This window comes from Apiospora marii, assembly GCF_038362585.1.
Source record: "Apiospora marii strain CBS 49790 chromosome Unknown utg000005l_segment0_segment0, whole genome shotgun sequence".
Classification (NCBI taxonomy): domain Eukaryota; kingdom Fungi; phylum Ascomycota; class Sordariomycetes; order Amphisphaeriales; family Apiosporaceae; genus Apiospora; species Apiospora marii.
In genome coordinates, this window is record NW_027117377.1 from 2,010,815 (window position 1) to 2,030,810 (window position 19,996).

Below are 19,996 nucleotides of genomic sequence, written 5' to 3' on the forward strand. Positions count from 1 at the left end.
CCCTCCCCTTCCCCCCCCCGCCCCCCCGGCCGGCCATTGAGTTCAACAGCCGCGGCCAGAGGGAGGAGCGTGAGTACAGACAAGAGATACCTATAAAGATATCTATAGGGATATCAATAAAGATATCTCTATAGGGATTTTGATTGTGGCCCCAAGGTCGGGCGCCGCCCAGCCCGCCTGCCTAGCTCTCTCCCCCCGACCGGCTGTTTGAATTCGACAGCCGCGGTCAGAGGGAGGAGCTGGTCCATCATGTGACTGTATTTGGCGGCCAGCTCCTTGTACAGGGGTTCTCTGGAGTCACAGTGACCCCCGAGCGGTTGCAGTTTGGGCAAACGATGCCTCGCTTGGTTTCCGCCTCGGTGCCGCAGCGCGATCTCATTCTCGCACGCCCAGCCCCACCACCGAGCCCGCCGGCTGCAAAGACCGTACTTCGGGCAAACAATACCTCGCTTGAACTCCGCCTCAATGCCGCAGCTCGCCGGGTTTGTCATCCTGCGATCTCTTTCTCACACGCCCTTCCCCACCAATACACCCGCCCGGCTGCAAAGACCGCATTTCGGGCAAACGGTACCTCACTTGAATTCAGCCTCGGTCCCGTAGCTCGTCTGGTTTGCCATTGGCAAGGCAGACACCGCCGGCTGAAGCGGAAGGAGTTCCCGGTCCTCGTGTCGTTCGAGAAGGAACACTTCCATTGGCGGCACAAAGTCCTTGTCGCACATCCAGGGGCATGCTACTAGGCACATTGTCAGCTTTCTGTACAAGAATCAATACAACTTCAACCTCTGTATAGGCTGTCCCGGCATTACATAGAGGGTTACAAGAACGAAGAAAGAAGTGCTGAGAACGAAAGTCGGTCAAGAACCGGCCGGAAATCGGTCGGAAATCGGTCTAGGAAGTGACTTACGAGAAGCATCGGAGATCCAGTCGCCAGTCTAGGAGCTCAACAAGGCGGCGGCGGCGAGGGTCCTCTGTTGGCATGAAGAACATCAGGCCACCGGCAGCCAGTGGTATCCAATTGCGTGTGTTTCCGGTACAAGAGATACTGCTCAGGCTCGATGATGGAGAAGCAAATATTGGGTGCGACGGGTGAAAGTCCTCGCAGTACAGCCAGGGGCTATTCTGGTGAAAGCTTGCAAAGAAGTCTTCAACCACCCACTGAAATCCCGTACCCCAGTGTGAGATATGGTGAATGTGTGAAATGTGTATATTTGTGCCCTGGCCCGGCTTCTGGCCTCCGCCCTTATCAGTGCCGCTCGATGCACATCGCTTCCTCTTCCGCCGCTTCTTCTGCTTCTGGGCCTTTGCCGTTGATTGTGCGGGAAGGGGTCTCTGCTGCTGCTCTTTGGGCCTCACAATGGACGCCCATGATCGTGCCACGGGTCTATTTGTTTGCTGGGAAGAGAACTCGCTCCCTCTGTAAGACTCAAAAACACTATATCTTCGTTGTATCGCAGAAGTAGAGAATAAAATTGCCATCCTCCACAAACAATGGTTGGCAAAGGCAGACCGGTGAGGCAGTCCGTGGGCATACGGCCCATCGTGAGAGCGGTGCTCTCGGCACCTTAGCCAGACCAAGCAAGGGGCGGGTTTAACATGTAAGCCACCAGAGTCTATCACTCTCTGACGCTTGTCGGCGGGAGGTGGGTGGACAGCATTGTAGTAGTTCTGATGGCTGCTGCTTCGCGTCATGTGATGCAAAGAGCACTCTTACGGCTCAGTCCAACGGGCATAGACGTCAGAAGCCACCTTGTGGTTGGGAAAGCTCTTGGGCAGACCACCTCTCAACGCATGAACACATATAAAAGGCTTGCTCGGGTGGGTAGGAAACCCCCTTTCGACTGACGACGGGTCTCAGGGATCATTCCCTGTTGCTCTTGTCAGATTCCATCTTGACCTCGTAGTTTTCCTGATTCAGGCGCCCGTAGGTGGTTCTCATGATCGTGCGACGCTGTCTCTCGAACTCGAAATGGATGTCGCGCCACTTCTCGAGCTTCTATTTGCGGTGACGTCGTGCCAGCCAGTTAGATGGAGCCAGTCCACCAAGTTGTGCCAATGGTCCCTGTACTTTGGTCGATATATTGACTGTGGTAGGGATTGGTACACTCGAAAGCAGGCCTGTCGCCGATCTAAGTGGTAGCCTCAATGCCAGTGAGTCCGTAAACGATAGCCTTTATCGTGGAAGTTTGACAAAAGTTTTCGGATAAGGGGTAGGGGTATATGTCGGGGTAGAGGCGGCCAAGATGTTTACATGAGCAGGATGAGAACTAGAAACGTTTCCGCGAACGCTTGAGGGCCCCGAAACGTCTCATCAACCGCCAGGGACAGTTTCGTCAACACTCTGCCAGCTTGAGAAGAGTCTGCGAGCGCCAGCAACGTCTCCGTGAATATTTGGATACCTCGAAAAGGTGCCCTATCGAGTGGCCGGATCGCCATAAACCTAATATCTTCTGGACGTCATCTGTCCTGCTGCGTAGCTCGTCAGGTTCTCGAGTTTGAATTGGCTGCAGTGTTCGCCAATACTTTGGCAGTCGTGGGAGTGGTTGTGGGACAGGAAGCCGCCCACTGTCTCCTCGCGGTTCAGACGGTTGGCGAAGGGGGGAGCGCAAGGGGCGGTCGGAGCAGACGTTCTTGGAGATGTTGACGGACAACCGAATCTGGATCAACCGTCTGCAGGGTGTTGGTGTTGTTACCGCCGCCGAGGCTCTTAACCTCTCCTTCACTGGTGTCATGCTTCGAGGTTCAGGTGTCCCTTGGGATATCCGAAAGAGCCAGCCCTACGACGTGGCCGGAGGGGGCCGCCGTCCGGCATCCGACATTTTCTGTTCAAAAGGGGGAGCCTCTTCAAAAGGGCCAACAGAGCTCCTGTAAATATCATTAGCATCTCTGAACGACATTGGTGTTGTCAAGGTCCCACGCGATGATACGTACCTCAAGGGAGGAATCGTTTTGACGATTGTCCTTCAAATGCTGAGCATGTCTCCGCGACCAAACATCATGATCACCCAAAATCACGCCGTGGATGCAGTTTAGCCTCTTGCCCAGGAGGTGAACCAAAGTGTATGAAGAAATACTCAAATTATTCCACCAGTCTGACCAAGCTATGTAGTTCACCAGAGTTGCCTCTCTATCCCTAGTCCATGTCCCTCTGCTGGCCGCTTTAGGGGTGGAATGGGGGCAGTGAGAGATCCAGCATGGAGGTGCTTGTTGATGGGGATGTTGCCTGTTGGCTCAGGGTATGGACAATAGTAGCACCGGTGGCAGGGAGTCTTGCGTCGTCTCTGTCGTCGCGGCAGCCTCTCCCTCTAAAAGGGATTCCAGCCCCAGCACATCTCAAAAACCACACACGTAGCGGCCAGAGGTCTACCATCTTGGTATATCCAGCCTTCTCGAGCCACAGCAAGTCTCAAGCACCAAGACACCCAGCGGCCAGAAGTCCATCTTGGTATATCCGGCCTCATCCAACAAAACCTGGGGCGCCAGATGTTCCTCGGTGCGATCCCTGCACGTTCTGCCACCGTCGGCACCGAACTCGATCTCCTGTTACAGGCTTCCGCCACCTGCAAGCCCATGCGAGAAACGGAAGCAGAATCGGAGGCGGAACCTCCCACGGTGCCTATTCTTTCATTCGCTCTGCCTCCTCTGTGGATGAATGGCTTTGACCTCCGGTAGGTCATCAGTGCTTCCTCAACGCGTCGGTTACCTTGTACTCAAACAAGAAGTACTATGTCTAAACGGCGTTCATCGCGGCCTCAACGCATTATGGACGTCGTTCGGCCCAAAGACAGAACCCGGAGCGAGGAAGACCTTATCGTTCTCCTCGCCAATAACAGACTCGGGGTAGCTCCACAAAACCAAGACATTCCTCAGGGTTGCTAATATCGACGGTGGTCGGGGATTGCGGGATGGCAGGCAGATATGTGGCGAGTCTCTTCCTTCTCGTCAATGGGAATTACAACAAGAGTGGAAGAGAGGCTGAGGATGGGTCGAGTATATGGATAGAGAATATCTAAGACTCCCTGTTAGTCACCTGCTTTGTATATGTGCACAGATTTCAGCCAACGTTGGGAAAAGTTCACATACCTCTGAGAGCTCAAAGACCGCCAGAAGGCAGCATAGGACACAAGCCTGCTTTTGACCTTCCGTCACCTCTGTTCGCAGAAACAACGGCTTCATGTCGCCACCATTGCGTCAGAGGCAAATGTGTGTGACTGCATGGTCGCATGGGCGGGCAGATGTTCTGAGTTCATAGACGGGTGATTGAACTGCGAGCCGGGACCAAGAGGGAACTCGGTGCCGGCATCTCCCTTGTGATAGCGGAGCACCTCTTCTACTTGAGATAGTCTTTCTTCACGGGCTTAACCTCGTTCTAAGACGTTCGTCTCGCGGCCGGGCCTACTTCTCGACGCGTTCAACGTCATCCGCACGATGGTGTCCGCCTCCTTAGTGAACGTCAGTTTCTCTTGATATCTCTCCTCCAGCTCAGCGGGAGTAATTTCGGGGGCGACATGGGTGTGGTAGCATCAGAAAGTGAAGACCTGATCGGGGACGGAGCCTCGGCGGTCAGTGGACTCAGCTCGCTTGAGAGCCTTGTCTTGCTCCCTGTGTAATGATAGCCTCTTGGCAAAAGCTGCGAGCATGCAAACGTACATCCACCTGCCCAACGACAAACAAATTGTGGCCTGGGTATCCAAGGGGCAAAATTCTGCATGGGCATCGTCAGGGGATTCGCGGTTTCTTGCCGTTGGTAAGGGGAGTCCAAGGAATTATAATGGGAATGCCAAGGGAAATGGGAAGCGGGATGACTCTTGACTCTTCCCGACTGGCTGCTCGTTGGTACCCTGAATTCGACGCCGCTTGGCTTCGAGGATGGCTCAAAGATCGGCCCGCAGATCGTGAGGTTGATGTCTACGCTTCGAGCCTCTACTCGAAACATGTTGAACGCTCCCTTTCCGAGTGTCAAAACCCGGTAGTTTTGCATCCTCGTCTTCCCCGGGTTCCAGAGGCTCTTTGAGTGCTCTGCCCTGTATCTTTGTCGGAAAGTACTTGCTTGTGTCTCACAAGATGTTTTCGGGCTTGGGATCGCGGTACACGATGTCTCTGTGATGAATATATTGTATGGCCAAGATCAGCTCGGCAATAAAACTTGGCCCTCTTTTCGTTGAAACGGCCTTCCTTCTGCAAATGCCAGAACAGTTCGCCTCCTGACATGTAGTTGGTGACCAGGAAAAGATCACCAGATGTGGCCGGGCCAGGCGCTGTAGTGTATCGCCTCGAGACCGCGGCCCGGCCCTGCCATGGTGTCGTAGCAGCAGCTTGGGGTCTCTGGGGCTAGTATTTGCCAGGTCAGTCATCAAACCAAACGTAAAGATATAATGCATGTTTACTGACATACCGCTCAGACTTGGGCCCGCCCTCCGCTCCAAATCGCTTGCACCGCAGCGCCAACCTTGGGCCTCAGATGCCGACCCTGGGCTCAGTATGCCGACCCTAGGCTCCGTGTCCGCCAGTCTTGGGCTCGATATGCGCTGATGGTCCCAAGACCGGCTGGACAGCACGGAGGTCCCGGGTTCCGCCAGAAGAGCCCAAGGCCGGTTCAGATGGCTCTGAGGGCCCAAGGCTGGCTCGACATGCGCTGATGGCCCGGACTCGGCGAGAGTCTGCAACTGGTGTCAGCAAATCTCGTCTCTTCAGAACAAGTTTCCTTCGCAGGGAAGAAGGGATTCATTATGCACCAACCTCTTTTTTCCATGTTCTTTCATTTTAAACACGCGGATGCAGTTTAACCTCATACCCAGGAGGACTCTTAAGCAAGTACTCGCAGTTTTCTTCCCCCAAATGTTTCTGCAAGTGATGTTAGCAAATTCCATCTGTGGAAACAAAGTTTTCTATTCTGAGAAAAGGGACTTGCCGTTGCACCAACCTCCATCTTCGTTCGTCTTTTCTGACGACGTGACTGCAGTTTAGCCTCATACCCAGGAGGGTCCTCGGCAGTGTATCTGAGTAAGTACTCGCATGTTCCCTTCCCCCCAAGCAGGGTTGTCAATCAACCAATCAACCAACCACCCTGCCAATGGTTGGTTGATAATGATATGCTCTTGGTTGGTTGACACGAATATTGATGCATTTGGTTGACGTATTGTGTGTATCTTGTCAACCAAATAACCACCTTGCAGATGGTTGGTTGACGAAAATATTGGTTTATTTGGTTGGTTGATTGACAACACTGCCCCAAAGAAACCAGTCATATCTCTCCTTGAGAGGTTCTCCCCCTTCAGGAAAGAAGGATGCTCTCACCTTCCACCTTCGGTCTCGGTGAACGAGAGAGCCCAGAGGTTGCCCGCCTGGCAGGTGTAGGTGAAGCCGGTGTCGATGCTCCCGCCCTCCTGGGAGAGATGGTCGGAGAGGAGAAACCCCTTGGATAATGAGGCTGTTTCTGGTTCTGAACGCTCCGGCTGCTGCCCGGCTAATGAGCGGGTCCATACTTCGCCAAGGGATAAGGGGCATGGCATTGTGTCAGGGACGTATCTCTCGCCAGATTTCGCTGCATGTTCTGGGGTATCTTAGCCGCTCAATGATAGTTCCAAGGGAAATTTGGTATTTGGTCATGTACCTATCGACGTACACCAGTGCCATGAGCCCGGGGGAAAAGCTGGTACCTAGGGGGTTTCTAGCTGAATCTCAAGTCAGACCAAATCGCTTCTTCATCCTTCGGTCGTGCCTTCTAGATCCCCGCTGATGGCCGCCGCAGAGTGGGAGAACTGCCAGGCTGGTCCGGAGAGTCTCTTGGCCATTTTTGTCTTGGGACGGCTGTGGGTAGGTGGCAGTGGGAAAGGCTCGGCTTGGTGGTCATACTTCGCCTGCTCTTCGGGGTACCGACCGAACTGGCTCGCGTCTCCTGCCCATACTCCTCCTCCTCTCGGAGATACCGATCAAACCGGCTCGCTTCTCCTGGCCCGGCCTTCACGGGCGGTGTGTAAGGAGCATCTTTATCGTCTTCTGATGCTTGGATGAGAGGGCGGAACGGTTGATGATGCAATACAGTTTTCGCCGGTGGTGGGCGGCCTCGAGCACGAGCGGGCTGTTGCGGAATATTATGTACCAAGCAGCGCCTTCCTCGGCTACCTGAGCCCAGGAAATGCAAAGTCTTGGGGGACTGGTGGTGAGGTGTCCTTGGCGATGCAAACAGAGACTGGGCTATAGTCTCGGGAAGCTGGGAAGTAGTCTCGAGCGAGGCAGTCTTAAAGTAGGTGACAAGGGGGAAGAATAGAAACAATTGTTCGAGAATGGGAAGCAAGGTTGATGGCTCGTCTGCCAATGATGCGTCTTGACAGAACGTTTGAAGGTGTGGGAGATGAGGGCTGGTCGGTCTTGTTGCCGTGTTGTTGCGGTTGTCAACAAATAAGTGTTGTTGCAAGTCCTGCTGCCGCTCGCCAGAACTGTCTGTCACCGACAAAGTGTAATTCCATCTTGACCAAGTAGTCTCGGGAGTACTGATGAGGTTTTCATTGTTGTTCTGGTCGTTTGGGGAATCCCAGTTTCGAAGGTTTGGGGGAGGTGGGACACTGATTGGGGACGTCTAGGTGGTGTTTCCTTCGAACGGCGCTTTTTTTGGCCGACTCCATCCAGTATAAGCAGCCGGTTGCCACCTTTGTCTTGCCGCTAATGTGTCTGACTTCGGGTGCTGTTCGGTTGTCAAGTCTGCAAGGGAAATTGCTCCTCTTTCCCTCGTATTCTGTGCTTCCTTCCTTCTTTCTCGCGTTTGCTCACACACTGGTTGCAGTTTAGCCTCTTGCCCAGGAGGTCTTCACTTTTGCTGCTGCACGCGTTTCTTGTTTTCGATCTCTATCAATTTATTTGCTCACACTTGCATCTATATACTACACGTTACGTTGCTGCTGAATACTTGCCAGAGGTTGATGTGTTTTCCAAAGATAGCTTTGGTCCTACCATTGGCTGATAGTCTCTCTGACAATTCCTGTTGGCTAATCGAGCCACAGGCGGGTACTGGAGATGTAGAGACATTGTTTCTCTGTAAGTGATGACTCGATGCTGGAGGAGAATTTAGTGCCAGGGAAGGTACGAACAGGGTCCATCTACAGCCGGTTGAGGGGGTAGTTGCTGACATGTAGTTGATCTTAGTGTATTGACTTCATCCTTCCATAGGTAGGTAGTGTTCAGAAATTGTTCTAGCCGCTGCTTGATTCTTAATCTGGAAGCCACGGCTTTCCAGCGAACGAACGAGACCCTTGATAGACGAAATCTCGACCGAAGTCGCTTTTCGAAGCGTTTCACGCGGAGCTGAAGTCGTTTGTGGCGGGCGGAATAGCCGCAACTAAATATATAACGACTGCTAGTCATCTGCCTTCATTGTCTTGGCAACTTCCCTCTTTATATCTACTGCTCTTCCAGTAGCTCACCCAGTGCCTCGAGGATCCTTGCTTCCAGGAACAATGCACACCCTCACAGTCATTCAGTCGGTATCGACTCTTGGCCGACCTCCACCGGAAGCCACACCGTTCTTGTCTAAATCATGTATTGTCAGCTTCGTTCGGAACCTGCTTTGAAAGGAAGGTTGCACCTACTCGCCCCCCCCGGGGAAACCCCTGGTATGGAGCATTCGTCCAGATGCTCCATTCCATTTGACGATGGGGTGCAGTGGCTAAAATTGCACACCTCGGCAGTAAGCACGTCGATGCACCTTCGCTTGATGCGTTGATGCCAATGCACAATCTTCTTCTTCTCCACTCTCACCGGAAAAGCAAGCTGCGCTCAACCCCTTTCTGCAGCTGCTACAATGTGAAGTTAGTTGAATGGCTCTAGTAACCATGGTATGAAGAGAACTCACATAGTGGTGACAATGACGCTACCCCCGACTACCACACACCCCAGTACCTTGTCTACCGTGTGAAGACACCCTTCACGCTAGTGACGTAGTGACTATAGCCACGCTTTGGCCGTCTTATGCAAAGTAGGCGGGAGCTCTTGACCAGCCAGGTCTAGAAAGGAAGAACATGTCTTCCAGAGAAGCATCGAGATGAGAAGACATTAAGGACTGCAGCTTTGAACTCCTCGCTGAAGTCTTCGGTGCTGAAGAACACCCAGTCGTATCTGTGCAGCTTCATCGACTGAAGCCGGCCGGAAACCGGTAGCGGATCGGTCGCTCAGGAGAAGAAACCGGTCCCGAATCGGTTGAGGAGGAAGTATCGTGGAACGAAGTCTCGGGCTGAATCGCATTATAGCAGGGGATCCAAGTGAGAGCGTGGCGACGGTGGGACCCAGCTCCTTCTCGCCATCATCATGTTAGCTGATTCTTGATCCTCGGAGATATCCCAGTGCTAAAAGTTCGTTGAACCTTTCGGGCTCCCCTTCCAGAAGGCAACATACATCGACCAGGGCTATGCCCCCGCCGGACTCGGGGTCCCTACAGCGGTGCTGCAGGGTGGTGCGACCGTGGCCATGGAGACTTGCCGCATGCTACGGCGCGCCGATATTTGACTTCCACGTCTTTGCTGCGGCCCTTCAGTGTGCCCACAGCCTTGCGTGCCATTTCAGCCGTAGTCTTAGAGCTTGTATCCTTGCGCGCAACAAGTCTGCTGCGTCTTTCGGCGCATACTTCAGCGGCTCTTTCACGATCTCCACGGCCGCTCACCAAAGCAAAACGGATCCTCGTCGATGCGGTCTGTGGGCTGTAAATCCATGATATTCTCGCAAGGTCGAACGAATATCCTGCCGAACTCCTACGTCCTCGGGATCGCGGGGCTTCGGATCCAAGAATGTCTCGAGCCCCGAAAGCTCTACCGTGTGCAGAAAACCTTCGTGGTTCTTGTTGAACGGCAATGCTCCTGCGAGCTGTCCGCGCTTATTGGCGAAGGCAAGTGGTTGCCCCCATGGCTCTCAGGCAGGCCTGCAGTGCGGAGGCAACATTCGTGGCTCTTGTTAAACGGCAATGCATCTGCGAGCTGTCCGCGCTTCTCGGAAAAGGCAAGTGGCCGTCCGCATGGCTCCCAGACAGGCCTACCGTGTGGAGAAAACCTTAATGGTTCTCGTTGAACTGCAGCGCGTCCACGAAGGCCTACGGGGTGACCACAACCTTCGTGGTTCTTGTTACACTGCAATGCATCCGCGAGCCGCTCGTGCTTATCGGCAAAGGCAAGTGGCCGTTTTCAGCTCCATCTCATCCATGTAGAATGTCGTATTGTCACGCTGCAGCCAGCGGATTGTGGCTTCGGATTTCCCGGGGAACTAGGGGGTGTTAGATGTCTGTTTGTCTGAACATGGATGAAAGAAGGACAAACTTACCCAGCAAATTACGAACATGTCGTTTTCCTTAATGCACTTTTGCGCAAAGGTGCGCGCGCTGATCTCTGTCCGGTAGCCGGTCTCCTCCGCATGGCTCTGCTTTGTGTCCATGGATGTCATCAGGACTGGAGGCCTCAACTTTCGCAACGGTCGCAGGGGCAATTTCGGTCGCGCCTACTGCAGCAGCTGCAGCTTCTTGCTGCTGGTCTTGGTAGGAGGACGAGGCGATCGTCGCTTCCTGTTGATGCTGTGGCGATGACGCGGGGTTGGCTGTATGTTGATCCAAGGACGCGATGGGACCCTGTACAGGCGCGATACGCGACAACCAAAGCCACTCAAGCTCTGTCCCCAGTTTGACCTTTGGCGGCTGCTTCGAAGTCGGGAACGGCCAAAACGTAGGGGGCTCGGCTCTTGCGTAGGCCTCGAGCTTCCAGGGGGTTAATAATGAGTTTACCCTTCTGCTAAGAGAGCCCAGAGCTGCCGCTGCCTCCACCATTCTCCTATGCAGGAGTCTCACGCCCACCGACTGACTCCACCTCATCCCTGTTGCCCGACCCTGCGACGATGAAGGAATGATCGCGTCTTCTTGATACTGTGACGATGACGCGGTGATCGTCCCATCTTGGCCATAGGCCGGTGAGGGGATGATGGTCGCTCCCCCCTGTTCGCAAGGCCAGGGGTCTTGGCAGCTTGGCGAGTCTCCAAGACGAGGCAAACCACCCCCTGCAAGGCACGGCCATGCCTCCTCCACCACTGCTGCTGCTGCTGGTGTCTTGGCGGGAACGTGAGGTCCGGGCCAACCTCGGGGCGATCCTGGAAGAGGAGGACCAGGAGGCCGTATCCTGTCTCACTGTCGCCGTTGTTGCGCCAGGACCTACTTTCTGGAATGGCGAGGTTTTGCTCTGTCCACTCCGGGAAGTGCCTTTTCATTGAACGAAGAGCGTTGGCGTTGGGGGCAACGGACACTGTGTCCGTATAACCGGGACAGAAGCCAATGCTGCCACCGGAGTGGTCAATGAACTTTGTGTTGTTCACCTCGTTCTCGTCGCTCCTGTGGTGGGGATCAGGATGTTCCTCTTGATGGCATCGCGCAGAGGGCCGGAACCTTCGCCTTTCATGCGGTCGAGGTACTTCGGGTCGAATATGGTGTTGCCTTCTGAGTGGTCAACGAGCTCCGAGATGTCTTCCTCCTCATCCAGGTCATGAGCTCGGCTTCCGAGAAGAGAGAAGATGGCCATAAAGATGGCATTGAGGCTGTCGGCCCGTCGAGACACATCACGAGGCTTGTTGCCATGAGGGTCTGCCTTGGCGATGTCCGTGATGACGAGGTAGTTGTTTGCGCTCTTGTAGTACTGAAAATCGTTAGCAAATCGGTTGTTGAAGAATCCCTTGGGTTTGAACGACTTACCTTGCCAATGAACTTGGCATTGGGAGACCACCCTTTGTTCAAGTGAGTCGCAGTTGCCAGTACTTGTGCTGTTGTTTTCGCCGTTGAACATGGTGCAGAATGCTCCTGGACCGACCAAGCCCCCTTTGTCGAAGTTATCATCAGGCATACCGACCACCGCCAATCGAGCCAGCTCACCAGCGACCTCGGCAAGTCTTCAGGTTGCAGCGCCAGTTTTGAAGGTACTGCTCTGTGTCTGAGTTTAATGTCATCCCAGGACAAGATCACAAGTCACAACAGGCATCACAGGCACATAGGAACCACTCATATGTGTCCAGGACTCATTCCTTCACTATATACCACTTCCAGCTATAAGATATACACAGGTTTGAAGTTGCTACTTCCCATGTCTTCCACACATATCATTGCTCGACCTTGCCCATCTTTAGCCATGACCATCCGCGGCTTCATGGAGCTGGGATCCAGATCCCGAAGAGTCGCGCCAAGCTCCAGTGGCCAAGCTTCAGCATGCCTTTGGGGCAAGTCAGAAAGTGATGGAAAGATGTTGTCGCTTGAAAGTTGCGAATAGAGACGAGGTCGGCGATTGTGGGTGCAGAAAGGCGCAAGGAGAAAATTCGGAAGCTTCAAGTCACAATGAAGCACCCGGTTTTGGTGGCAGAAGTCGAATTCCCCCTTTAGCAGCTGGGACATGAAGGACTCGGGTACTTGCACGATGGCTATGTTGATGTGACGCCCCGTTGGTGACGAGAGCAGCAGCGCCATGTCCTTGGTCTTGTGGATGCAGGTGTTGAGATGCTGTGTGCCGGGAGCCTTCAGGTTTGGGCGCCTTTTTAGACGTGGGTTTCGTCTTCTCATCGCTGCCTGGCTGATAGAGTTAGTGATTTGGTTCATCAAAGCACTTCTTGCTACCAGCACTGGGGCTATCACCGGTGCGTCTTACCAGTCTCTTGTCCGACCGATTTCGGACCGACTTTCGTTCCTCGCGCTTCTTTCTTCGTTCTCCAGCTATGTAACGCACAACCGGAATCTTCTCTTCTCGGCGTATGCTGCGGCCTTCTGGTTTCCCTGGTGCAGATGTCTTGGAGGTGGCCGGCAAAGAGGTCTGAAAGAACTCGTCACAGATTGGCGTGGTTGTTGGTTCCGAAAGGAGAGGACCGGGCGGCGCTTGGAAGGGTCTTTCGCTTCCTGCCCCTTTCTTCTTGTTTCCCGATTCCCCCTCCATCATCTTTGCATACTCACGTTCAAAGTCGGCCTCATCTTCAGGGTCGACTTCCTCGGCTTTTCGGGTGACGATGATTGCTTCATCCTCAGATTCGGATATCGACTTGTATGCCAAGTCACCCCGGCAGAAACAAAGACAAACTTCCGCCCAGGTGGCCGAAGCTTTCTTCCGGGCCTCTACATCATTGCCTGAGTTGCCCGCCGAAGCATCGGAGGGAACGGCACGCTTGGAGCGCTTCGTGGGTGTCTCGATGGCGTTGTCATCAGCGGCCTTGCCTCAGCAGCCATAGCCAGGAGAGCGAGGGCACTATCCCCTCCTCCTGGGTGGAAGCCTTGGAGGCGGCGGGCTCATCGTCCTCAGCAGACAGCTTGGAGGGACCGGCGCGCTTGGCGCGCTTAGTAGGAGTGTCGATGGTGTTGTCACCAGACGCCTTGCGCTTGGTGCTGGTCGACTTTCGGCCCTCGGGGGTGGCGGAAGAGGTCGTAGCCACCATCGGCACCAGACATTGTTTGCGGCGAGCGAGAAGGGGCCTCGCTGGGCTCTTCATTCGTACGCCCCTCTCGAGCCCACGCCCCTTTGTGGAGGAAAGCCGGAAGACGGCGCTCTTACGCATATCGGTCTTGCGCAGGCCACGCTGCAGCCCCTTCCAGTCCAGCTCCCCCTTGTGCTGGTAGTCCAGCTTCGACCACAATTGCTCCAGCCGGGCTTCGGATCGCGTTGGCTCTGGGATTCCTCCATTGTCAATCCCACTTCGGTGATCGCATCCGAAGCCTTCATGATTGGCCTCGGGCCAGGGGTGACCATCCTAGACCGATCGAGTGAGGGGCCCGGACTGAACGAGATATGCCATCATCAGACAAGAGAACATCCCCGGGATGCCTCCACCGGAAGTTGTATCATGAATGATTGACGGATCATTGGGTTTCAGGCGGCGGCGACTTATAGCTGTACGCTCGTCTTCCACATTTGATAGCGGATAGTTGGTGAATTCAACGATGTGCTTGAAATCACATCCTGCGTTCTCGTTCTCGCATGCCCAACCCCACCAATGCATCCGCCGGCTGCAAAGACCGCACTTCGGGCAAACGATTCCTCGTTTAAACTCAGCTTCGGTCCCGTAGCTCGTTTCGTTCGTTACTGGTAAGGCAGGTACGGCCGGGGGAAGCTCCTGGCAAGGCGTGGTATAGCCGGGGGAAGTGGAAGGCGGGTACAGCCGGGGGCAGCCCCTTCCACTTCCCCGGCAATTTGCTTCCCCCGGGCGATTCTCGCGGCTGCAAGCAAGCAAAGAGCAAGGGTTTCGTCTGGAATTTGAGAAGTCAGCATTCTGAATAAATACGTTAGGAAGAAATCATGGTGAACGCGTACTGTTGGTTGACATCCTTGCCCTAACAAAGACGCTTCTCGGTCGGGTTCTGATTCTCAACGAGCCCCATTGGGCTCTGGGCACCATCTCCTTCTGTGGTGCTCCGAGGGGATTGCATGACCGCCCCCCCAGCGACACCGACCTACAAGGCACGGCCATCCCTGGGCCATTTTCTGTCGCCCTGTTCATCCTCTCCTTCTCTCTCACGGTCTCTGGCGAGGGTCTCTCCGGGCGTTCTCCTCTTCATCAGAAGATGTGCCCGCTTGCCATAGAGAAAGACCAGTTCTCGTCCACATTCTCGCCCTTTATTTGGTGTTAGCGACACTCTCTAAGACACTTCAACTGTTGCTAAAGATATGAGTCAGTCTTACCTTCTTAGCGAACCGCACAATGCGGTTGAAGAACCACCATTTGGCTTCGAGTTACGTGTATTTCGATCTACCTCTATGAATCTTTGCCGGTAGCTAACCGTAATCCGGGCTGAGTTGACGGTACGCTGAAATGTGCGAAGACTCAGTCGTAGCGTTTGCGCTTCTTCTTGTCCAGGCTGAAATGTGCGAAGACTCAGTCGGAGCGCTTGCGCTTCTTCTTGTGTCGGGACTCAGCATGTCGAGCTTTTGGTCGTTGGACCCGGGCGCGATATCTTCGTTCCGGGATTGGATCCAGTCGTGGTACGACTCGACGGCTTCTTGCGGGTTGGGAACACGGGGACGAAATGCTGGTTCACTGCATCTCGGCGTGAATTGATAACGTCGGTTGTCAAAGGAGGTTTCCACTGGCCAGGTAGGACATTGTTGTGGTTATTGACCTGGTCGCCGTGCTGGTCAGGATTCTGCTGGTCGGCGAGAGTCTGGTCGAGGTGATGCTGGGCGACTCCTCTCCCGACAGCTCACTGCCGCTGCCCGAGATGTCGGCGGCGACCTGGAAGAGCACCTTGCCGAAGCTTGCCAGTGCTCTTTCGATCGGCCACGCGGGAAAGGAGGCCATACTGCTCGCGCTTGATCTTGCCCTATGGTGAATCCAATACGTTAGAAGTCGTCCTGGGATGTCTGGAGAAGCACGACAACTGCTTTTGGGGAGACTTACATAGTCCTCGTCGTGCGGCGCGATGGCATTAACAAACTCCTCCTCGCCCATGTAGAGCTCTCCGCAAAGACTCGGCATCCTTGACTGCGTGGTCAACGAAGTAAGCCCGTGTCTTTGCAGAGAGCTCTACGGGCTCCTCATAGCCCAGGAGGGACTCCTCGACACCTGCGGGGCACGGCCACCCCTTCTCCTGCAAGGCTCGGCCATCCCGGACCATGCAAGGCACGGCCACTCCCTTCTCCTGCAAGGCAAGGCCACCCCATTCCATGCAAGGCGCGGCCACTCCCGATCTTGCAAGGCACGGCCACCCTCCGCAATGCAAGGCATGGCCACCCCGTAACTCGAGCAACCTGCAAGGCGCGGCCACCATGCAAGGCGCGACCATCTTCTTCTCTGCAAGGCATGGCCACCCCGTAGGCGTTCGAAGTACAGGCAGCCCAAACTCGCGTTCACGGCGAGCTCCTCCAGTTGGAGGCCCTCCAAGACGCGCAAGAACTCGTGGATGAGGATTTCAGCCTGAGGTCTGGCTGGGGCTCGGACAGCCACCATCGACCCCATAAGGCCGGACACTGTGACGTAGCGGATACTGCTGAGGGGGCCGGGGAAGGTGAGAAGTTTGCGGATCATGGTCTCAGGGGAACCGAAATGAAGCTCGATCTCTTCCATCCATAAGGGGCCGATCTCTCATCGCATGCGTCGGCAGCAGGCGAGCAGAGAAGGGGGGGGTCGGCCGTGTTCATATGCAGGACGAGTCACGACCTCTACAGGAGTCGAGGAGAAGAAATAACGAAAGATCTCGTCGCGGATCTCTTGAGGGATCCGGTATAAGAGGCTGCCAGACTGGGGATCAGGGGGGCTGTTAGAAGAAATAACGAACACCACTGCTGTTGCTGCTGCTGCTGGCCTCTATTCGAGAGTCCAGGACGAACTGCGGCTGGTCCAGCCTCTTCTGGAACACTTCGTGGTCCTCTGGCTCATCGTCGGGGACGATGAGGTGGCTGCAGTTTAACCTCATGCCCAGGAGGGTTCTCGGCAGTATACTCTGCTAAGTGTTTGCTGTTTCTTTTGCGCAAAGAAGACTGCGCAAACGAAGGATTTGGCTGAAGAGGTGCTGGAAGGCAGTACTAGCGCTCGGCTCAGCACTAGGAGGCTCCTGAATAATCGCTTATTCCAATGGCCCAGAGACTGGTGCTGGACATGGGCAGGGTCTGGGTAATGTTTACCCTAGCAAAGCCAAGCGGAGAAGAAACTCTCCCCGGTCCAGAGGTACGTTCCACAGGCAGGCAGGCACGGGATGCATCGATTCCGGTTTTCCTCGTCATTCGCCGTCAGAGTTTGTGCTCGTTCGAGGCTGTTGTGTTGGAGAAACCAATTAGCTCGAAATCCGGTCGCGTTTCGGTCACGCAAGAGTTACTTACCTTCTACTCGAAAATAGTTAAGACCGCACTTCGTTGGTGCTAGGGTGTTTCGGGAGAACCGGCGGACAAGATTGTGAATACCTTCATGAGTCATGAAAGGGCACAAAGAGGTGAATCCAATCCTGAGCCTTGTCGCGGCGGATCCAAGCGCATAGTCTGCCGTACTCGCTGTTCGTTCGATCCAAAGAGGCATCCCGATACTTCTGGATGGACCGAATGATTTTGATAGTAACCGACATTGTTGCTCTCGAAGCCGAGTTGGTCGTCGGATCCGGGATGTTGCAAAGCCATGTTGGCCTCTTGGGGTCGATTTCAGGATGGGGCCCAAACTGAGGAAGTGCTGGGAAACCGTACGCGTCAAGAGCAGGGCCATGCAAGTCAAGGTCGCCGGGATATGTGTTGTTCTCATAGTGGCGGGCGAGGTGCTGCCGGCTCGGTGCACCCTGCGTATAAGAGCGCTGCGACTGCAGGTTCTGAGGGGCTTCTTCAACTTCCTCTGGAGTATCGAGGTTCGCCATGGGGCCTTGATCCTCATAGGCCAGGTAGGGCGTGTTGTGGAAGCTGCAGTCGGTTCGGTATTCGAAGTGGACGGTCTCTTGGTAGAGGATGGCGTGTACGTTCATCTTCAGTGCGACGACCTGCGCTGTCCCTTGCACTGCCGATACCGCCATCCTTGAGGGATCCTCACTGCCGACAGGTCTTGCTCAGGGCCATAGGTCAGCTTCTCGACGTGAGTTGGGCAGTCTGGACAAAGAGCATGTGGGTAGCCAATGTCGTGGAAGTACCACACTCGGCCTATGCTGTGACGGTGACGCGGTGGTCGCTGTCTGTTGGCCCTGGGGCGATGACGGGATGATCGCTTGCTGCTGGACAGGCGCGCTAGGCCATTCGTTGGCACCCCTGAACTCGTCCGGTCACCACCCCCTTCTTGCCATCACGCAGGCCTCTCGCGGCGGCCATACTCTAGGCCGTTGAAGTCCCAGAGGCTGCTGTCCTTGACAGAGTTGGCGGCCTTTTGGCTTGTCGGGCCATGCCACTCTCGGTGAGAGCGGCCGTTGGCGTTGAAGGGATAACCCTTCTGAAGTGTTTCCTCAATGATTGCGGTCCATTGAGATGGGCTGGGATTGGCATGTTTATATACAGCAAAGAGCAGGTCACAACGGGTCTGCTCGTTCCAATGGAATCGAGGGACTCATCCCTTCCGGGCTCTTTGGCGATTCAAGTCCCAGAGGCTGCTGTCCTTGACGGAGTTGGCGGCGTTTTGGCTTGTCGAGCCATGCCACTCTCGGGGAGAGAGGCCGTTGGCATTGAAGGGATATCCCTTCTGCAGCGTCTCCTCTACAATGATGGTCCATTGGTTGGCAGCATTGGCATTGAATGGGTAACCCTTCTGGAGAGTCTCCTCGATGATCGCGGTCCATTGGGTTGGGCTGGGATTGGCATGTTTGTAGACAGCCAAGAGCAGGTCACATCGGGCCTGCTCGTTCCAATGGAAACGAGGTACTCTTCCCTTCTGGGCTCTTTGGCGGTTCGAAGAGCTTTTCGAATCGCATGGCCTTGCCGCCGGCGCAGACCAAGTTCCGGCCAGCATTTCCAGCCCATGTCGAACTGACATTCTCTCACCAGAATACTTAAGTGAAGGAAGCACAACCTTCATCCAAAACTTCTCGGCGAGATCCCGGATTCGTGGGAGCGTCCACGGCGTTGACGTCGTTCGCATATCTTCTCGGTAAAATAATCTCGTTCGCGAACGCTTCTAGTTGTAATACGAGTAGGGCGGGCTAAGGTGTATTCGAGGGTCTTGGCCAAAGCAGATGAAGCGCCCGGGGTAGAGGCATCAACACCACCATCAGTGTTGCCACCACAAGAGATGCCTTGAGACGCAAGCAAGAGGCATTGGTGTCGCCCCATCGGTTCCTAGCTGTCTTCTCAGTCTTGGTGACGCCCAGCTCGACAATCTTCTGGCGCCGGCGGATGCACTCAAGGTGACCTTCAAGGAAGATTTTCGACTTTACCGCATACCGAGTAGGGTTCGAGTTGCTCGGCTAGCTTTGTTCGCACGCATCCAGTAAGCCGGGCTTGGGGAAGTAGTGCCTTTCGGCACATGTCGCGCCGCATGCCTTTTGAGCGCACCTTTCGTAATATGCGACACCGTATGCAGGCACTCTTTGTGTCGCTTCTCGTTAGACCGCACGCCACACGCAAGTCCAGTCGTGCCTTCTCTGTCCAGTTGAAACGAGGAACTCGTCCTTGGCCAACCATGGTGATGATAGTGGCAGTGAATGAAGGATAAAGAGGAATGTGGTTGGTAATGGAAAAAGGACGATCGCAAAGAAAAGGACGATGTGTAAAGGACTATGTAGAAAGGACGATGTGGAAAGGACGTCGCAAGAAAGACGATCGCGAAGAGGATGGTCGTATAAGGGTAGTAGGTAGCCCCTTTCAAGGCGTCTCGACAGAACTCTCGACGGGGGTATCTTGGGAGATCGGGGATTTCTCCAAAGCATGCAGTTTTCACCTCCAGAGGCAGATGGGCTGGGTTCAAGCTTCGACAGAGGCGACAAGGGTGCTGCTCGGCAAAGGCGTCCAGTCGAGTTCTTGAGCCTGTTCAGACAGTTAGTTGCGGCGAAGCTGAGGCAGGGATGTGAACTACTTGCCTCATCATCACCAAGAAAGCGTCTTCTGCTTTTCCTTCCTTTCTCCGCTCATTTTCATTTCCTTCAATTCCTTTGAGCTTTCCGCTCGAACGAAATCGTTCGTTGCGCCTGCTTGAATAGTTAATGTCATGCTGCATCGATGTGTCTCTGTATAGATTGACTTACTTCACCTCAGGCCGGGTCCATGTTGGCGTGGTCCTCTCCGCGCTTGATGTTGACGGCCGAGGTGGAGAGCCGCTTCTCGGTAGTCGTTGCTGTTGTTTCTGCCAATGGTGACTGGCGATGCGGGATGAATCGAACGCGAGGGAGCTGCGCCGTGGCTGAGTTTAGGGTCTTCCCAGGACCACAAGTCACGATAGGCACATAGGGACCAGCTGAGTATCTCAATGATGTATTCATCCACTATATACCACTTCCAGCTATAGGATGTCAACAAGCTTCCTTTGGAATCCTTGATGCAATCTTCGAGCCCCTTGGCTTCTGGATACAAGTTGAACTTCTCCAAGCCGGGTGCGCCAGTCTTGAAATCGGGAGATTTGATCT

At 54.6% G+C, this 19,996-nt stretch overlaps 9 protein-coding genes across 9 annotated transcripts; 2 read left to right on the top strand and 7 right to left on the bottom strand.

Annotated features, from left to right (window-relative positions):
- Nucleotides 1-582: 582 nt before the first annotated feature.
- PG985_008535 (uncharacterized protein) lies at nucleotides 583-1,689 on the bottom strand (the record flags this gene model as incomplete). Its single annotated transcript, XM_066828303.1, has 2 exons — nucleotides 583-733; nucleotides 905-1,689. 2 exons carry the CDS (start codon nucleotides 1,687-1,689, stop codon nucleotides 583-585), a joined length of 936 nt encoding a protein of 311 aa, XP_066683215.1.
- A 945-nt stretch (nucleotides 1,690-2,634) lies between these two features.
- Nucleotides 2,635-3,030, top strand: PG985_008536 (NADH-ubiquinone oxidoreductase 49 kDa subunit; the record flags this gene model as incomplete). The annotated part of the gene is made up of 2 exons (XM_066828304.1): nucleotides 2,635-2,821; nucleotides 2,879-3,030. The coding sequence occupies 2 exons, from the start codon at nucleotides 2,635-2,637 to the stop codon at nucleotides 3,028-3,030; spliced, it is 339 nt and encodes a 112-aa protein (XP_066683216.1).
- Nucleotides 3,031-5,487: 2,457 nt separating this feature from the next.
- PG985_008537 (Pkinase-domain-containing protein) lies at nucleotides 5,488-8,022 on the bottom strand (the record flags this gene model as incomplete). The annotated part of the gene is made up of 5 exons (XM_066828305.1): nucleotides 5,488-5,657; nucleotides 5,792-5,841; nucleotides 6,295-6,550; nucleotides 6,853-7,576; nucleotides 7,948-8,022. The coding sequence occupies 5 exons, from the start codon at nucleotides 8,020-8,022 to the stop codon at nucleotides 5,488-5,490; spliced, it is 1,275 nt and encodes a 424-aa protein (XP_066683217.1).
- A 3,308-nt stretch (nucleotides 8,023-11,330) lies between these two features.
- PG985_008538 (uncharacterized protein) lies at nucleotides 11,331-11,798 on the bottom strand (the record flags this gene model as incomplete). Its single annotated transcript, XM_066828306.1, has 1 exon — nucleotides 11,331-11,798. The coding sequence occupies one exon, from the start codon at nucleotides 11,796-11,798 to the stop codon at nucleotides 11,331-11,333; it is 468 nt and encodes a 155-aa protein (XP_066683218.1).
- A 1,393-nt stretch (nucleotides 11,799-13,191) lies between these two features.
- On the bottom strand, nucleotides 13,192-13,542 carry PG985_008539 (uncharacterized protein; the record flags this gene model as incomplete). Its single annotated transcript, XM_066828307.1, has 1 exon — nucleotides 13,192-13,542. One exon carries the CDS (start codon nucleotides 13,540-13,542, stop codon nucleotides 13,192-13,194), a length of 351 nt encoding a protein of 116 aa, XP_066683219.1.
- Nucleotides 13,543-14,898: 1,356 nt separating this feature from the next.
- On the top strand, nucleotides 14,899-15,310 carry PG985_008540 (uncharacterized protein; the record flags this gene model as incomplete). The annotated part of the gene is made up of 2 exons (XM_066828308.1): nucleotides 14,899-15,030; nucleotides 15,080-15,310. 2 exons carry the CDS (start codon nucleotides 14,899-14,901, stop codon nucleotides 15,308-15,310), a joined length of 363 nt encoding a protein of 120 aa, XP_066683220.1.
- Nucleotides 15,311-16,062: 752 nt separating this feature from the next.
- On the bottom strand, nucleotides 16,063-16,393 carry PG985_008541 (uncharacterized protein; the record flags this gene model as incomplete). The annotated part of the gene is made up of 2 exons (XM_066828309.1): nucleotides 16,063-16,218; nucleotides 16,256-16,393. The coding sequence occupies 2 exons, from the start codon at nucleotides 16,391-16,393 to the stop codon at nucleotides 16,063-16,065; spliced, it is 294 nt and encodes a 97-aa protein (XP_066683221.1).
- A 486-nt stretch (nucleotides 16,394-16,879) lies between these two features.
- PG985_008542 (uncharacterized protein) lies at nucleotides 16,880-17,467 on the bottom strand (the record flags this gene model as incomplete). The annotated part of the gene is made up of 1 exon (XM_066828310.1): nucleotides 16,880-17,467. The coding sequence occupies one exon, from the start codon at nucleotides 17,465-17,467 to the stop codon at nucleotides 16,880-16,882; it is 588 nt and encodes a 195-aa protein (XP_066683222.1).
- Nucleotides 17,468-17,988: 521 nt separating this feature from the next.
- PG985_008543 (uncharacterized protein) lies at nucleotides 17,989-18,516 on the bottom strand (the record flags this gene model as incomplete). The annotated part of the gene is made up of 1 exon (XM_066828311.1): nucleotides 17,989-18,516. The coding sequence occupies one exon, from the start codon at nucleotides 18,514-18,516 to the stop codon at nucleotides 17,989-17,991; it is 528 nt and encodes a 175-aa protein (XP_066683223.1).
- Between the last annotated feature and the right edge of the window lie 1,480 nt (nucleotides 18,517-19,996).